We start from the raw sequence: 18,370 nt of genomic DNA, 5'->3' as shown, positions 1-18,370 counted from the left end.
CTTGTTTCATCGTTTTATTTGTCCATCAAAACACTCTTGGTAATGTCTGACAATCTGCTTGGTCTCGAGTTCTTGATAGTATGAAACTAGAATTATTATAGGCTTTTCATATCCGTGAGTATAATCAAATACTGAGTGGGAGAACACACAATACTGGTTGGAGTTCTAGGCTGTAAGTACAGTCAAAAGAAGGTGACAATATCAATGAAATGTAGCTCCACTGGTGGTCTTGCATTTCATGCAAATTATATAAAAATCCTTAGTGCCTTGTATTCATAACATGTGATCCTCATTTATTCATGCAAATTAATGCATGTCTACACACACACTAATATATATATATATATATATATATATATATATATATATATATATATATATATATATATATATATTTTGTTCTATATTTTTAAATCCAGAAGAAAATACAGTGTTAAGTAACCTTCTTCAGAAATGAGTGGTCCTTCCTTCAGTTGACTGTACCTCAGCCACCTTGAAATACTGACTACCACAATGGGCTGAACACAGACCTGAAAATTGCCTCCTATTCATTCTTTAAGGATGTGTATTCCTCGAGGCATAATATTATGTATCATAAGCATGTGAATATTTTTCAAAATTACAAATTATTTTCCACCATATGTAATGAATGCACAAATTCATAACAGTAATGGTGCTGCTAAGTCCTTATCTGCTCTGCACACAACCAGCAGTGATGGCATGTTGTAAACAAAATCTTTCAATATGGCACAAAGATTTCAGTTTATGATTTTTTTTCACAATATGAGAACTATATAAACTAAAACTCCAAAATTATGAAAGATACATCTTTGTTTTTCGATATGTAAATAAAATATTTAAGTCCATTTAGAAGTAAATTTATATAACTGATGTATCAGTTCCGATGAATGATAAAAAATATAAATTAACATTTAACCTGTTAAATCTATGCTTCTTAAAGCATATTTCACTGCAACAAATACTACCATATATTCTCATTAACTAAAAATACAAACATACTGCCTGTGTGATTTACCAGTCATGTACAACAGATGAAAATGTTGCTAATCAAAATAAAATCAATAATATCAATGAATAGTGAACAAATGGTTTAAGTAAAAGGCCTTCCTAGACTAATATGGAATCTCATTCCATTTCGATAAAAAAGTGAACCTGTCAATGCCATAAAAGAAAAGAAAAAAATGATGGAAACACGTTATACCATAAAATGTAATGCAGAGAGGCTTGATGTGTATATGCTCGAAAAAGAAAAAATAATTTTTTTATGTACTGTGCAACATGATTGGTTGGGATGTGGTGATTATGCACACCAGACTTGAATCTAAACATCCTTCTTGGAGGTTGGTGGTGCCCATAAGTCACCAGAGTGACTCGCAGGCGCAGACCAAATGTTACTGACAGAACAAAAGGGATCAAAGCCTAGTCCCTTTGATACAGCCCCACTAGCATCATTTACACCAGATACTGGTGTCTGTGATAGAGTTGTGCCCCAAGGAGATGGTGATGTGGATTGTGGAGATGATCCCTGACTTGAAGATAAGAAGGGTGGTGACCAAATACTTGACCAAGAGTCCCACGAGCTTGGTGCAGGTGCATTACTGGAATTAAGACTTATTCCATCATGATGGTAACCGTTACCATCAGGCCAAAGTGATCCTCCTACTTGTGAATGGCAGTAACGAGGCCATTCATCATCTGAAAAAGTAATTATGACCAGTTACCCAACATTCACCATTGTTTCAAACACTTAGAAAAGGAGGATGTTTCCACAAGAATAATCATGACTACATACCATATGACAGATTGGAACAGCACAAACGTAAAATAGTCAAAATATATGAAGTCTTCAGAAAGTTAAGTCATCCAAAATGTAATGAAAGAGGAAAGTATATAAAATGGGAATCACTTCAATATTCTGTACACTAAATTGCCTTTATTACCTTTGCAAGGAACAAATGAACAACAGCCTCAAGTGCACATATCCACTCTCTCTCTGTCATGTATAACCTACCAATATCAAAGCTACAGTCCACAGCCAAGTCCCAAAGATTATCCAATGCTTTACCTTGAATGCTTCATAAATCCGGGTTCAGCCAAATGATAGCAAATTGCCTCCCATTTATCAAAATACTCTTAATTCACTATCTCATGCACCCAAATCCTCCTTCATCTTGCCATCTCCTTCATAGTCTCATCATCCCTCTTGCATCTCCTCCTTATGACACACAGATCCTCTTAGTCATTTTTTTTTCTCATTCTTTACTTATGAAAGGAACCATTATAGCACAACTTAGCTCTCTTATGATGTCATTCCTTACATGATCAACCCATCCCTCACAAAATTTTCCTCAGGTATTTAATTTTCAAAATATCCACCCTCTTCCTTTCTTCTGCATTTCAGGCCTAATAATTACATCCATATGTTAGGACCTAAGCTCATGATGAAAATGTGCAGAGGAGGGTGAATATGCTGGAAATGAAATGTCTGAGGAAAGTATGGGGTGTGAAGAGGGTTGATTAAGTTAGAAATGACAAGGTAAAAGAGAGCTGTGGTAATGAGAGGAGTATGGTTGAGAGATCTGAAGAGGGTGTGCTGAAACAGTCTGGACATATGGAAAGACTGAGTGAGGACGGGATGACAAAGTTGTGGGGGATAGTAGGAAGGAAGGAGTGAACAAGGTTATGAGTGTTTAGGGCCTAAACATGCACTCAATGTACTGAACCAAGGCATATGAATCTGTCAAGGGATTCCACCTGCATGAGGATACACTGTGAATGAAGTCATCCTTGGCAAGGCTGTATTATTAGGAGTACAGTAAATGAATAGTCTTCTTTGGCAAGGCTGTCTAATTAGGAGAAATATCATTGAATCTTCTATTATCAAATACACAAAGAATTATAATCTTAATATTAGTAATGGTCTATACAAATTAGATAACTTTATTGTTGATAAGATTTGTAAAACGATAAGTTTATGATGACTCGTATGTTTTGGACAATCACGTTTACCAAATGGCATCTTAGCTTCTTCTCTTTCGATGTATATCAACTGACTGTTATATTTCTCTCGTGTCTCCCCTGATGATGTGATTATTACACGAAAGTGCACTTGGGAACTTTTCGTGTTTCATTTTTCCCGTGGACTCATAGGAATATATATTTCTTTCTTTCTTCTTTCATACTATTCGCCATTTCCCGCATTAGCGAGGTAGCGTTAAGAACAGAGGACTGGTATATATATATATATATATATATATATATATATATATATATATATATATATATATATATATATTATCCCTGGGGATAGGGGAGCAAGAATACTTCCCACGCATTCCCTGCGTGTCGTAGAAGGCGACTAAAAGGGGAGGGATTGGGGGGCTGGAAATCCTCCCCTCTCATTTTTTTTTTAATTTTCCAAAAGAAGGAACAGAGAATTGGGCCAGGTGAGGGTAGTCCCTCAAAGGCCCAGTCATCTGTTCTTAACGCTACCTCGCTAATGCGGGAAATGGCGAATAGTTTGAAAGAAAAAGAAAAGAAATATATATATATATATATATATATATATATATATATATATATATATATATATATATAATTTAAAGAAAGTGGTGTACAGTTCCATTCACAACTGTGCACCGGTACACAGTATAAACAAATTTGAGTAAGCTCTTCAGCATAGCAAACTCACCTGAAAGAGAGCCATGTCGATGTGCAGCTTCTTGTGACTGAGCCAACCCAGGAGGTGGTCTCATGGTTGGGGCAGTTAATGTCTTTGGATCCCACGAGTGTATGCTGTTTGGCTGACTTGAAGCCAGGGACCCACTATCCACATAGCCACTGTAGAGACTTCGTGAATATGAGTCTTCCTTCAGACGGTGGGAAAAATTATCGGACATGGTGAAGAGTGGAGAATTGGACATTGAGGAAACGGCTACACTCGTCACAGAATTGGACACCCCATGCAAAGTGCCCAAATTATTGCTGTTATTATTGTTGCTGGGATTATTAACTTTTTGGCCAATTACACCAAGTGGTTTATCTACACGCTTCACCTCTGGTGGAACCTTGGCAAATGGTGTCACTTTTGCTTTCTGAAAATAAAAAAAATTGTAAATTCACTAACTCAGACAGGAATTGTTTGTACACATGCATTCCTGTCTTTTCAAGTGGATCCTGATATTATCTTTAAATTACTCTAACAAACAATCTGATCTGCCCATTACTGTCTTTGGTAGGCAAGCCAATCAATGCCCCTAAAACAAAGTAAATGGAAATTTGGCAAGTTTTCCCTCACTGAATTTTTGGAGCTTGTGACATGAACACCAGGTGACAAAAATGTTTTGAGAATGCATATATACTAGTTCACCAGAAAACACGCCATAGCCAGTGGGTGATAATATAAAATGGTCTGTCAAAACAAACAAACTGAGACAAAAGTCACCTTTCAATGTTAACCTCTAGCCACTAAGCACAAACTGAGTTAGCTTGAATTCATTACATGTAAACCCATGGGCCTTTTGAACTCCAAGAGCAGCACTACACCAAGTTGTAAACAATATACCAACTTTTCTTTGTTATTACTTTTTGGTACTTCACGATAAACATTTAATCAATTAGTAAGCCAGTCTTCAAGAAGGGTGTTTTTAGCACGTTCTCAAAATCACCATTAACTGATTTAATGAAATTTTCCAAGTACTGAATTTACTGATACAAAAAGACAGTGTACTCATCAAATCAGCATACAGATCCATTGGAGCACATGAGCTATGCTCAACTGTCAAATGGAAAATATAACATTTAACTGTACATATGAAAACTTAATATGTTAACTTCCTAACTAGCATGTCTTGAATATCATGCAGTGACTTCATTAAAGTCGAGACACTCTTCATATTAAATGAAGTCACTACATATTCTTAAACATACTGGTAAGTAAATCAACACTGACAATCTCAAGAAATTTGAAGTTCTTGAATTAACAATAAGCAGGACATCACATATGTCAGAACCAATAATACTAACAACTGCTGTTGGACCAGTTGACGTAGTTCATAAACTACAAGCCAATGACATTTCTTTTTTTCACCTGACTTTGGCTGAATATGTATAAGCTTAACAGACCCACTTATAAGCAGTCAAACCAATTGACAAAGGCAGAGATAATGATACAAAACATCATGTCAAATTCTCCCTTTTCAAAAATACACTTATAGTTCATAATAACAGAACACCCTATTTTGATTTCTGATTGCTAGCCTGTTTAGATCCTTAAGCTCAGTTAACTGTGTGGCCACATAATAGCCTCAATTTCATTTAAATATGACTGTGATTACCTCCCCATTAAGAAAACAACTGGAAATGGTAAATCTGCTGTTTAAAAAACTGACAAAACTAAGCTTTCCTTGCCTAGCTTCAATTCTCCGACAAGACAGGACTTTACAGAATATGCTTTCAAGTGGAAAAAATAAAAGGCTCTTGTTTTGTGTAAAGTGACAAATGAGACATTACAATAAGATAAAGACTAAGAGGAAAATCAGAAGTAAAGGTATGCAAATATAAAGAAAAGGAATACTTTAAAAGTAGCTTTCCTGTATGAGAAACAATTACACAGTAGTATAAGGATTGCTATTCACTTTCATAGAACTAAATAGTTACTAATTTTACATTTGATAAAATCCTCTAACCTGTTTATCTGTGCCTAACAGTATAGCAGAGTATGAAGACTCTCTTGGTGCAAGGGGCTGTGGCTGCGACTGGGGCTTAGGCTGTGTAACTGTAAAGTTTGATGCTGGTGCATCTGAGAGGCTATCTGTTGATGGCTGTCGTGCTTCCTCCAAGTTTGGTGTGGGAGATGACTGGCCACTACCCACACGCTCACTTGAATCGGCATTCTGGAAAGCAGTTAACATAATCTTTAACCTTTTCAAGATGTTCCAAAGATTTTGGGGGCTGGAAATCCTCCCCTCTCGTTTTTATTTTCCAAAAGAAGGAACAGAGAAGGGGGCAAGTGAGGATATTCCCTCTGATGCTTGGTCCTCCGTTCTTAATGTTACCTCGCTAATGCGAGAAATGACGAATATGTATGAAATTTTTTTTCCAAAGGTATAAAATGTGTACCTCATAAATTTGAAGCAGTTACCCTGGCCTATTCTTTGTCACCTATGACACTACAGATAGAAGATTTCAGCATAAATATCCATAGCCTGAAAATATCCAAAATTTGAATACCTACACATTTAAAATCCCAGTAACAATGTTGAATGAGCTTCTAAAAATAACTGCACTGGCTTCCTTAAAAAGAAGGTGAGATTGTGGATTTAAAGGCAGCAACCCACATGTAGATGAGAAAAAGAGACGAATACCACTGTGCTCTCTCCCTGTGCCATTGATACTGTCCCTCCCAATACTATGGCAATAGTACCCTCCAGTTGGTGGTTGACTGCCATCTACAATTCATTTCAAACAGTAAAAACAGTGCTTATAATAATAATAAATTGTTTTGCATATTGGTTTGCCACCATATGGTTTTTTTTCATACATACTCGCCATTTCCTGCATTAGCAAAGTAGTATAAATAAAGAGAAAGTTGTATGGTGGCAAGGCGTGGGCTATGGATAGAGTAGTGCGCAAAGGGTAGATGTGCTGGAAATGAGATGTTTGAGGATAATATGTGGTGTGAGGTGGTTTGATCGAGTAAGTAATGTAAGGGTAAGAGAGATGTGTGGAAATTAGAAGAGCGTGGTTGAGAGAGCAGAAGAGGGTGTTTTGAAATGGTTTGGGCACATGGAGAGAATGAGTGAGGAAAGATTGACCAAGAGGATACATGTGTCCGAGGTGGAGGGAACGAGGAGAAGTGGGAGACCAAATTGGAGGTGGAAAGATGGAGTGAAAAAGATTTTGAGTGATTGGGGCCTGAACATGCGGGAGGGTGTAAGGCGGGCAAGGAATAGAGTGAATTGGATCGATGTAGTATACCAGGGTCGACGTGCTGTCAGTGGATTGAATCAGGGCATGTGAAGCGTCTGGGGTAAACGAGGGAAAGTTCTGTGGGGCCTGGATGTGGAAAGGGAGCTGTGGTTTCAGGCATTATTGCATGACAGCTAGAGACTGAGTGTGAACGAATGGGGCCTTTGTTGTCTTTTTCTAGCGCTACCTTGCACACCTGAGGGGGGGATGTTTTTCCATGTGTGGAGAGGTGGCGATGGGAATGAATAAAGGCAGACAGTGTGAATTGTGTGCATGTGTATATATGTATATGTCTGTGTGTGTATATATGTGTGTACATTGAGATGTATGGGTATGTATATTTGCGTGTGGGGACGTGTATGTATATACATGTGTATGGGGGTGGGTTGGGCCATTTCTTTCGTCTGTTTCCTTGCGCTACCTCGCAAACGCAGGAGAGAGTGACAAAGCAAAATAATAATAATAATAAAAAAATAAGTACTGAATTAATAACACAAAGATATGGGTAAAACAATGAAGGAAGGACACAGAGATGGTAAAATAGAAAAATTATATGGGGGACAGTGTGCATTCTAAAAATAAGAAAGTGATGATCACCAAGAACTGCTACTAAGAGGGACAAAAGAAAGATCTGCCAAAGGGAGAAGTAATATCCCTAACTTCCTTCTTGAGTAACTAAGACTTATCAAAGTTCAAAGCTTCTCAACACTTTAATGAACCTCATTTTACATATCAATTAGGTGCTCCTCTGTCTTCATCAGCCAACCTACTGCATTAAAGACCTGGATGAGAAAAATTCATCATATTAATGACTGTGTTCCAAAGATTCATGTGAAGGTTACCCTCTTAACCATGACAATATTGAACTCCCAACACTCACGGGCATACTACCAAACAGAGTTCCTAAAACATGATTAACCATCCATTAGAACAAATGGAGATACAAAATTGTATTTATACTCACTTTCACTAAATTTGTTTTGAGTGTCTTGTGACTATCCTTGTCTCGATCGGAGTCTCGAATAGGTTTCAGTGTGTATGGCAGTTCCAATGAGGTTGGTTGATAAATATCACCTCCAAAATTACGTCCAGCTGGATCCTTGACTTTTTTCATCCCTTTAACCTTAGTACTAAATTCAAAACCAGAATTATCATCATTCTGGCACAATGAGTGAGAGCCTTGACCATTCGAACTTTTACTGCTTGAACCTTTAGTCTTACTGGTCCGTTTCTTTGTCGTTTTACTACTCTGACTAGATGAGGTTATGTCTGAAGATCTGCCAGACGGTGTATCCTGAGAAAACAGCAACACTGACATCAAATATCTAAGTTATGCTTTTGCATTTGAACTTGTATTATAATTATCAAAAACAAAAATGACAATACAGTATACAACACAACAGAAATTTTTTCAAGTGCCTATTGCTAACGAAATATTTTTTTTTTTTATTATACTTTGTCGCTGTCTCCCGCGTTTGCGAGGTAGCGCAAGGAAACAGACGAAAGAAATGGCCCAACCCCCGCCCATACACATGTATATACATACGTCCACACACGCAAATATACATACCTACACAGCTTTCCATGGTTTACCCCAGACGCTTCACATGCCTTGATTCAATCCACTGACAGCACGTCAACCCCGGTATACCACATCGCTCCAATTTACTCTATTCCTTGCCCTCCTTTCACCCTCCTGCATGTTCAGGCCCCAATCACACAAAATCTTTTTCACTCCATCTTTCCACCTCCAATTTGGTCTCCCTCTTCTCCTCGTTCCCTCCACCTCCGACACATATATCCTCTTGGTCAATCTTTCCTCACTCATTCTCTCCATGTGCCCAAACCACTTCAAAACACCCTCTTCTGCTCTCTCAACCATGCTCTTTTTATTTCCACACATCTCTCTTACCCTTACGTTACTCACTCGATCAAACCACCTCACACCACACATTGTCCTCAAACATCTCATTTCCAGCACATCCATCCTCCTGCGCACAACTCTATCCATAGCCCACGCCTCACAACCATACAACATTGTTGGAACCACTATTCCTTCAAACATACCCATTTTTGCTTTCCGAGATAATGTTCTTGACTTCCACACATTCTTCAAGGCCCCCAGAATTTTCGCTCCCTCCCCCACCCTATGATCCACTTCCGCTTCCATGGTTCCATCCGCTGCCAGATCCACTCCCAGATATCTAAAACACTTCACTTCCTCCAGTTTTTCTCCATTCAAACTCACCTCCCAATTGACTTGACCCTCAACCCTACTGTACCTAATAACCTTGCTCTTATTCACATTTACTCTTAACTTTCTTCTTCCACACACTTTACCAAACTCAGTCACCAGCTTCTGCAGTTTCTCACATGAATCAGCCACCAGCGCTGTATCATCAGCGAACAACAACTGACTCACTTCCCAAGCTCTCTCATCCCCAACAGACTTCATACTTGCCCCTCTTTCCAAAACTCTTGCATTTACCTCCCTAACAACCCCATCCATAAACAAATTAAACAACCATGGAGACATCACACACCTCTGCCGCAAACCTACATTCACTAACGAAATACACATTTATATATGCTCTCAAATTAAGCCTTTGGGAATATTTATATCTGTACTACAGGGATTTAAAAACAGTAAATGTTGCATATGACAGTAATAGAGAAATAAGTATAAAACTGACTCACCCGTTCACTAATTGACAAGTCATCAGTATTTGAACTCTCTGTCGTTGTTGAAGATGTTTCCTCTTCATTACTTTGCTTCACGCGTCTTCTTATTTTGGGGTAAGCTTCAACAATATGTAAATCTGTTTCTGTACCTACAGATTGTTTCTGTATTGCTGAATCCTCTCTATTAGAAGTATCTGAAGATTTCTTGCTATTCAATGAATTACTTGGTTCTGTGTTTTCTTTTTTTCCCACAGCTCTCTGAAAAAATCTTGTCCAAGACAAAGATTCTATACTTTTATTGCTTCCTTTGCCATTATTTCCCTTACCTTTACTATTTCTACTCTGATTTTGTTGATTTTGTGTGGCAGCATTATCAGACATACCAGCTAAAGTGTTTCCAACAGAATTACATGACTTAGATTCTGACTGTTTTAGATATTTTGACTTTGTACTTGAATTTGTGATTTGAGTGTTCCCTACTTTTTTATTACTACAACCTGAGCATGGCTTGCGCCCATTAGTCATTGCATCCCCCAAGGAAATTACTGGTGTTTTCTTGTTATTGGTATTCATGTTCACAGGACTACTGGGTTTGAGGTTTTCTATATGAGTGTGGCCACCAGCATAACCATTCTTAACAGATACCAAATTTTTGGAATCTGCATGGCTTATAGTTCTCAAATCAAAAACTTTATTTCTGTCAAAGCCTGGGGTATGTCCATTAGCAGGTAAAGAGGTAGTCATAGCGATTACTGTTGTTTTCAGAATATGGTCAGCTTCTAGAGCAGACAGAATAACTGCCCCAATCAACATTGCAACCATTAAAGGTAGGATGGCATAGTAGAGAAGTGGTTCCCATGATGGTCTGGGTACTGCAGCTCCACATTCTGCCAAAAGGTGTGTGGGTACTGTAGCAACCAGGGAGTACTCTACTCTGCCTGGTTCATCTTTAGTAACCCAAACCACTCCTTCATCCAATCTTTCTATCAAACCTAAACTGGTCTGAATGACTAGCCGTTGTTGTATTTTTGAAAGGGTAAAGTCTGGAGTGAATGCAATATCAACTTTATGACTACCATTTGGGGCAAGCTGAAACCCTTCACAATTGAGAACTTTGAACCCATAACCCTCACAGGGCAAATCATTGATACTGAAGCCCCACACCTGGATGGGGAGTTCTCCAGTGTTGCGTGCCATAAATGAACGCTTTACTGTAAAGTTAGGTTGATAGTATTTTGAGCTTCTGGCATCTGAAAAGAAAAAAAAATAATATATAGAGAGCCCTACCATGTCAAATCTCTCATACACCCCCTTATTTCTTTCTTCATTTCATCTGGTTATAAAACATGCTCCTCTCAAACAGCTTATTCTACAGTTTGGATTCTTCATCTTTGTGACTCATTTTATGTCCATGTTTTAGTTACAAAGGTCAGGTTGACAAAGAGGATATATTTGTCAGAAGTGGAAGGGGCGAGGAGGAGGAGACCAAACTGGAGACTGAAGGAAAGTCGAAAAACCAACACACAGTCCATTCAGATACAAGTGCCCAACTAACCTTCACTCCTGAGATACAATCAATGTAATTACGACCTTGAAGAATTATCCTGTTACAGGCCCTGACAAGTAAAACTTTCACATAAAACACTTTGACTCATTTGCAACCACACAAAAAAAATCTTTTACATATGAAAAACATGAAATGAATCATAAAAAGGCAAACACTTATGATTAAAACTTAAATTCATGTAACTGGTAACTGCTAGTGAACATTTTACAATATTTATGTTCAAAGAATCAACTGTAACAAAGACCACATTTAGACAAGTCTTACTATAACATAGCAAAATATAGAAACAGGATTAACTTGCTTGTTTCAAAAGATTATAAAACAAAGTTAAATTCTTCTTAACAATGCAGCACCAAAAGTAACAGAACCAGCATAACTGACGAGTCTGGTAAGCTGGTGCTGAAGGATGTCAGTATTGGAGGAAAATTCCCAAATATATTTTCTAATCTAACCAAGATGTCTAGTGAAAATTACGTCATAACAGTAGCATTTTGAAACATTATCCTTTTACAGGTCACCTAATTAGCAAAGGGTATTACACGACAACTTGCTAGAATGTATTGTAAAAACAAAAATTAAAACGAGAAACTTACTATCACAGTCTTTTAAATGTTTGGCCCCAATATTGAAGGCAAGAGGCATTGCCGACCCAGGCTTGCGATTGCCAAATTTCAAAAATCCTCTTCCACCTCGACCTTGCACCAGCATGGCATCTATCACTGTTAGGTTGTTTCGAACTAATAATACCGTTGAATGCATCCTTTCATCTGGTGGTGTGAATGAGAGTCGAACTTTAACCTGGAGAAATAGAAAAAAAAAATCTTGAAACCCATAATCCTAATCGTATTAATCAGAAATTTTTGTATCCCTTTCTGTGAGGTGACGATGAAACAGTATCACCAAGGGTAAGAATAAGTCTCAATGAAGGTAGAAACATGAGTAAGCTGAGTCAAATAATTCTTATCATATAGCCCTATAACCTCTTTTATGGATTTCCTGCTGATTCAAAACTATGTTAACTTAGCAGAAGGGAAATCAGGAATATCAACACTTTCGTGATGAAACAAAGATCCTACCAATAAAATCCCACCTAACATGCTTGGCACTCAATTTCATGTGACAGCCCCACCCAGTGTGACTCAAGTGTGATGTGGTGGCATACAATGTGGAATGTGCATGTCATATACTGTTATGACACTCGGTGGTACAGGAATGATCTTATGATTCAACAAAGTTATTAAAGTTCACACAATTCTTACCTTCACCCCAGGTTCCAAGATTATAGCTACACTATCTTTTGCAACACGAGTTTTGAATTGCTCCTCCAAAGTTCTTCGATGCTGAGCCAGGCCACTTGTTATCTCTGGTGCTGGTGGAAGCATGTTCGCCCCTCTTGTTCCCCCATTACCCATGCTATCAGCATCTATAAGAGCAAATACATCGTTCGGACTGCTAGCTCCACTTCCTCCTTCTTCATTTAATAGCATATGGCCTTTGGGCAACCTGTTGAAAAGTGTAACTGCATCACTGGCTTTGTTCACTTCAGCTTATGAGATAATGCAATTAAGTAAATCAACAGTCATTAACCACAACTGTTGTCATTACACCCTAAAACTTTCTTAAGTCTGGCTTTGGGTTGTATAGCATAATGAACAAGGAATATTTTCTGTGCTCAAAATACTCATATATAGTTATTTTGTGCTAGTTTGGTCATGACATGATGCTGCTGGGAGATGTAAGAAACTGGAGAATTTGGGAAAGTGTGTGAAAGAAGGAAATCTAGAGTAAATATGAATAAAAACATGGTTTTGTAGTGCAAAGGGCCAGGTTATATGGGGTGAGTTTGAATGTACTTTTTTTTTTCGAGTGGACATATCAGCAAATGAAACCATGAGAAGTGAAGTGGGTTGTAAGATGGGAAGGGAAGTGAAGGTCTCAGGTTCACTGATGAATTTGTGGGAATAGAAGTCACTATCTGAGAGGGTAAAGATGGGCATGTTTGAAGGTATGGTAGTCCCAACAGTGTTGTATGGATGTGGGGCTTGGGCTTTATAAGTGAGAATGTATGGAAGAGGATGAATGTGTTGGAAATGATATATTTGAGGACATTTTGTGGTGAGATGGGTTGATCAAATAAAAAAATGATAGGGTGGGATAATAAGAAAAGTATGGTTAAGTACAAAGAGGTAATAATTACATTTTACAGAATTTTGCAATCTGGTAGATTCCATGACACTTACCTGTCTTGTGCATTTCGTTTATGCAGGTAGCATACACATGCAATACACCATAAATGATCTATAGAGCTAGTCCATAATCTAAAATGATGAGAACAGAAGGGAGATGCCAAAATCATAGCAACATGATAAAAAATGCCACTTAAGCAAACCTGAAGAATGTCACTTTGATTTTCATCTTTACAGCCTCTGAGATGATCTACCTTATCTTCTCAGTTCATAATGCTTTAGGCCATATCATCATTAATATATATTACCTAAAGTTCAAAAATTATCTCTGAAAACATTACAGTTGGCAATACCCCTGGCTAAGAAATCATTATCTGATCTAAGAACAAAACAGCAATGACCATCTTTTTACACAACTGATCACATGCCTCTGCACTACATTTTAATATTTTCTGAAATTATATCTTTTATTGTATCAAAATATCAGTTTACCTGACTACAAAATCAAAATTTATAAAATATTTCACAATTAATTATGAATAACTAGTGAATTAACAGAAACTCACTGGTGATGTATAATAGAGAGGATTTGTTGTGTTGCTGGGTAATGGTGGAGCAGCAGTATCTGGGCAACTACAGGCACACTGGCTGGATTTTCCACAAACACTTCATGGATGCTGGTGTTTAGCACTTGAGTTAAGGGGAATGTCAAGTGTTGTGGAGAACACAAAACAGGCCATTTCAGAGCAGCCTATAAATAAACATTATGATGAAATAAAATAATGATTACATTTAAGAAAAAATTTCTTTTGAGATATACAGCTTTTCCATCTGCATTTTATATTACTATGTCTATATTAAATCCAATTCACATATGTGTTTTATTATATTCATCCAAAAATCACCAAACCACATCTACTCTTAACAAGAACACTATACAATCCAATTCTAACCTGTGCAGTAAAACGAAAGCCATGGACCTCCGAAGTATGAAGAACTATGGATGTGTTGAAGATTGCTGCTGAAAGATTGAGATAACGACTTCGTAATGTTGAATATAGGCTGGTATCGGTGTCTGCCACGTGTGATGTTAAAGACAGTGTATTAACCCATTGCTGACCAGCTGCAAAAAACATATAAGAATATATGATTAAGTCTAGATGTGCACTTGACATTCAGTGAAATGATACTGTGTAAATACTTGCTGTGCATACTCTATATGTATGAAAAGACATACAGTAATCTTCTTAAAACAAACTGAACTAGATTAACTTTATAGATAAATGTAAGCAAACTGAACAGCCCAGAAAATACTGTTCAAACTTTGACATCTTAAAAGATTATTCAACATAGAGCATTCCTCACCAAAACTGCATCCTGTAGGAAGGTCTGCACCCTAATGTCAACCCACATCTTTCTCTATCACACATGCTTGATCTCCAATTTCCTCGAGCTCTACAATATTATTCTTAGGGAGAAGTTCTTTCTCCAGACCTCTTCACTCCCTTTCTACATGACATCCTGCAGACCAGAATGTGAAAGTCCACTCATATGCAGATGACCTCACAATAACATCGCAACACAGATATTACCCAAGCAACAACAAACATATAATGCTACATCACACAATTAGAACACTGGCTCACTTAAAACAATATATGCAATGCCACAGAAACCCACCATATCCCCCTTACCCCCTTGTATGCGTAAGTTTGTGGACGTTGGGTATCACATGACACAAAATTCACTCCCCACACTACATAGCCCACAAACAAACTAAATCAACATCCTCAGAAAATAAATTGATCCCTTAGTATTCTCAACAAACATTTCATTTGCTCTGCCCTAAACTACATCTCACCTGACTTTTTGGTTGCTCATTAGTTTTATATATGTTTTTACTGAACTAGGAGCCATGTTTGTATACTTTTATTCTGGTACAAATCCATATAATTATTACATGTTTTCTTATCACCTTTTCAAAAATGTTTATTATATATAATGTTAAATTAACTGATAAACTATTTTGGCATAAGCTTAAAGATTCCTTTATGAACATATACCATTCTGAGTACATCTACTATGCTATTTCTATCAAGCTTTGTCTTGTCAATATCACTGATTTTGCTAGTCAGTTTAATTAAAATGGCTATATTTAATTTATTCCTGCTGATGAATTCTCTTGTCCACTTTCCATTTTGCTGTAGGACCTTGCTTTAGTCTCCTCTTGGTACTTCAAACTTTATGCATTTAAGATAATTGGCATGATAAGAGAAAATTGTTAGAGGCCATCAGTCTCACTCACATTAAAGAAAACAAAAGGCATAGAGCTTAGATACCCTCTATATTTCAATGGGAGGAGTATGACAGCAATGATGCAGCAAAAGAGTCAACACTAAAAGAGTTTACATGGAAATTATTTCAAATTATTACTAATTTCAAGCAAAACAAATATTTATATAAACTTATGTTACATGCAACCATAAACAACTGTGAAGCACTAAAACTGTTGATGCAAGATAAACAAAGAAAATTCTATCATAAAGTTTGAGGCTCCAGTCCCTGACAGAAGTCTGCAAAGTGGCTAGGCCTTAACTGAAAAGCAAAAAAAAGGATTAGAGACAGGTAAAGAGAGGAGGGAAACCACTAAGAAATTTGGAGAAAAGAGAAAAAGGTAAATCTGCCTTTTAACCCTTTCACTGCATCAGTCCTAAATTCCACTGTAAGTGCACTCATCAGTGATGGAGACAAATATTCTAAAATAAAATTCCTTAATTTACTAAGGTTGGTAACATGGAGTAAGTTGGGATCTCAGTAACTGCCAGGGTGTATAGTAGCCTAAAACCAGAAAATTTACAAATGCTGACTTAATCTTGAGATAAGTGCACAATCACAAATAAAAGAAAAGTTTAGTACATAACTTCTAACAGATATATTTAGTGGAATTTCAGCAGAATCTCAAAGTGGGGATGGAAATTACTAAATTTTGTGTTGCCTGTTTCAGTGATACCTTCTGACATATAAGGATACTTATAACATGTACCTCTTAACTGATGAATTAGGTATGAGGTCATGTACAGGTCCACTTGATATAAGCTTGGCCAATTTTGTAATCCAAGATAAAAACAGGAAACACAATTACTGAAATGGAAATAATACAAATAACAAAAAGTACCTTACCTTTTCCTGTAAGTGGAAAACCTGTGTAGCAATCAGTACCACATTCAACCTTGGGATCAAACACAAGCCTCCCAATGTGACTTTTGTGACCTGGCTGTAGAGTCGCAGGAGTGCTCTGACTTGGCACATATGAAAACCTTGTGTCTGATGGTATTGGCTTTACTTCTTTTACAGTCATAGGATGGCCAAAAGTAGATAATATGTGTAAATTTTGTTGAGAAATTTTCCCCTGAAATGCAAGAAGTTTAAGGTAGGTAATCAAAATGTATGAATCAACTTGATTTACTCAACACCCACTAAGAATTTCAGCAAAGCTAAAAAGTTAAAAAGTCCTTACTGCATATTAAACCAAACTACCATCACAAGCTATATCCTGACATGAGAAAAATTCTAAATCAGATATATTTTTGTACTTATAATGAGAAGCAGAAAAAGATTTTGCAGTTCTCAATTTCTTGGGTTTGCTATCCAAATGAGCAAGAGAATGTGATTGTTTTTAAACCAGAAAACAGGCTATCCAAACTTTCCAACCAAAATATAAGTTAAAAGAGATTAACTAAACAGATGATGAATGAAACCAGTCTTCACTTTTGAGTTGAGAGAAAACATATGAACATGATACATATTAATCTGCAAGAGAAGGTACAATAACAGGCAATAAATCTATCAATCATTAATTAATTTGCCAATAACACAGGGTGGATCAAGGAAAGTCCCTCAAATCACTCATACACACCCTCAACCAAGCCTAGTGTACTAAAGTGAAACATGAACTTCTACACTTATTTAAATGTTTCTTTTTCACTTATTTAAATGTTTCTTTTTCACCCACACACTAAGTTAGACCAAGTAGTACCATTCATAGGAAATTGGTGAAGTCATATGATTTGTAGTAATGTACTGAGAGAGTTCATGAATTACAACTACCTTTACTATTGAAACCAAATCATATTCAGATCTGATTTGAGCAAACTTAAAAATAGTAGTCAATCATGTTCTGCAAAAAAAAATCCTTCTACTAGATCTATTCCCACATCATTCCTCTGGCACCACCTGGAATATTCCTTACCCTATCTCATCAGCAATCTACCTCTCCTTTTTGTAACTCTGACCGTGCTAATACATATCTTCTTGTCCAACTTTTTACCTGCCACATGTAGACTCAGTTAAAAAAAAAAGTATCAGTATACAATGTGTTAAACATTATGACACATGGTCCAACGGATGCAGAGAAATTTGTGTCTGACCCGCTATGTGTTGGAAGCCCATTTGTTAGGAGAAATCCTGACAAATATTTAAGAAATGCTATATATCTATATAACGTACAATGTTGTATACACACTGAAACAGTTGTCTGTAGCATCTGTTTCAGCATATTGCTGAATCTACTGTGCTGCTGTGAACACCAAGATGATGGGCAATATAACAAACACTGTACCCTCAACATGGAGGGATATAATAGCTCCAAATGTTGCCTGTTAGGTTTCCATCAAGACTGGCATGACCATGGCATTAGTGGCTGACAATGACTATGTTAGCTGAAATGCCAGTGTGGCATGTTCCACGAGGCGAGTAGTGAAACTGTAAACCTTACCTCAGTTTTCACAATGTGTGCTGAGTGGTTCAAACCAGATGGACCAACCATAACCAGGCATACCAATTCTTTTATAACTTCAGGAGCTGGTCTAATCATTAAAGAGGGCATCACACCCAATGTGCACCTGTGCACCACTAATGTTTTACCCAGTGCACATGACCATGCCAA

General features: G+C 37.2%; 1 protein-coding gene across 9 annotated transcripts in view; it reads right to left on the bottom strand.

Annotated features, from left to right (window-relative positions):
• Tmem131 (Transmembrane protein 131) overlaps positions 1-18,370 on the bottom strand; it is a 329,859-nt gene continuing 311,489 nt past the window's right edge. For all 9 annotated transcript variants that reach the window (XM_071682330.1, XM_071682334.1, XM_071682328.1 and 6 more), the window contains 10 exons: positions 16,606-16,834; positions 14,379-14,548; positions 13,992-14,176; positions 12,499-12,742; positions 11,833-12,037; positions 9,688-10,922; positions 7,955-8,284; positions 5,709-5,915; positions 3,713-4,115; positions 1-1,716 (listed from right to left, as the gene is read on the bottom strand). In XM_071682330.1, the coding sequence (XP_071538431.1) occupies positions 1,343-1,716; positions 3,713-4,115; positions 5,709-5,915; positions 7,955-8,284; positions 9,688-10,922; positions 11,833-12,037; positions 12,499-12,742; positions 13,992-14,176; positions 14,379-14,548; positions 16,606-16,834 (3,582 nt within the window). In that variant the 3' untranslated portion in view covers positions 1-1,342. The remainder of the gene's footprint in view (positions 1,717-3,712; positions 4,116-5,708; positions 5,916-7,954; positions 8,285-9,687; positions 10,923-11,832; positions 12,038-12,498; positions 12,743-13,991; positions 14,177-14,378; positions 14,549-16,605; positions 16,835-18,370) is intronic.

Source organism: Panulirus ornatus, chromosome 34 (assembly GCF_036320965.1).
Source record: "Panulirus ornatus isolate Po-2019 chromosome 34, ASM3632096v1, whole genome shotgun sequence".
Taxonomy (NCBI): domain Eukaryota; kingdom Metazoa; phylum Arthropoda; class Malacostraca; order Decapoda; family Palinuridae; genus Panulirus; species Panulirus ornatus.
This window is presented reverse-complemented; position numbering and strand designations above follow the sequence as displayed.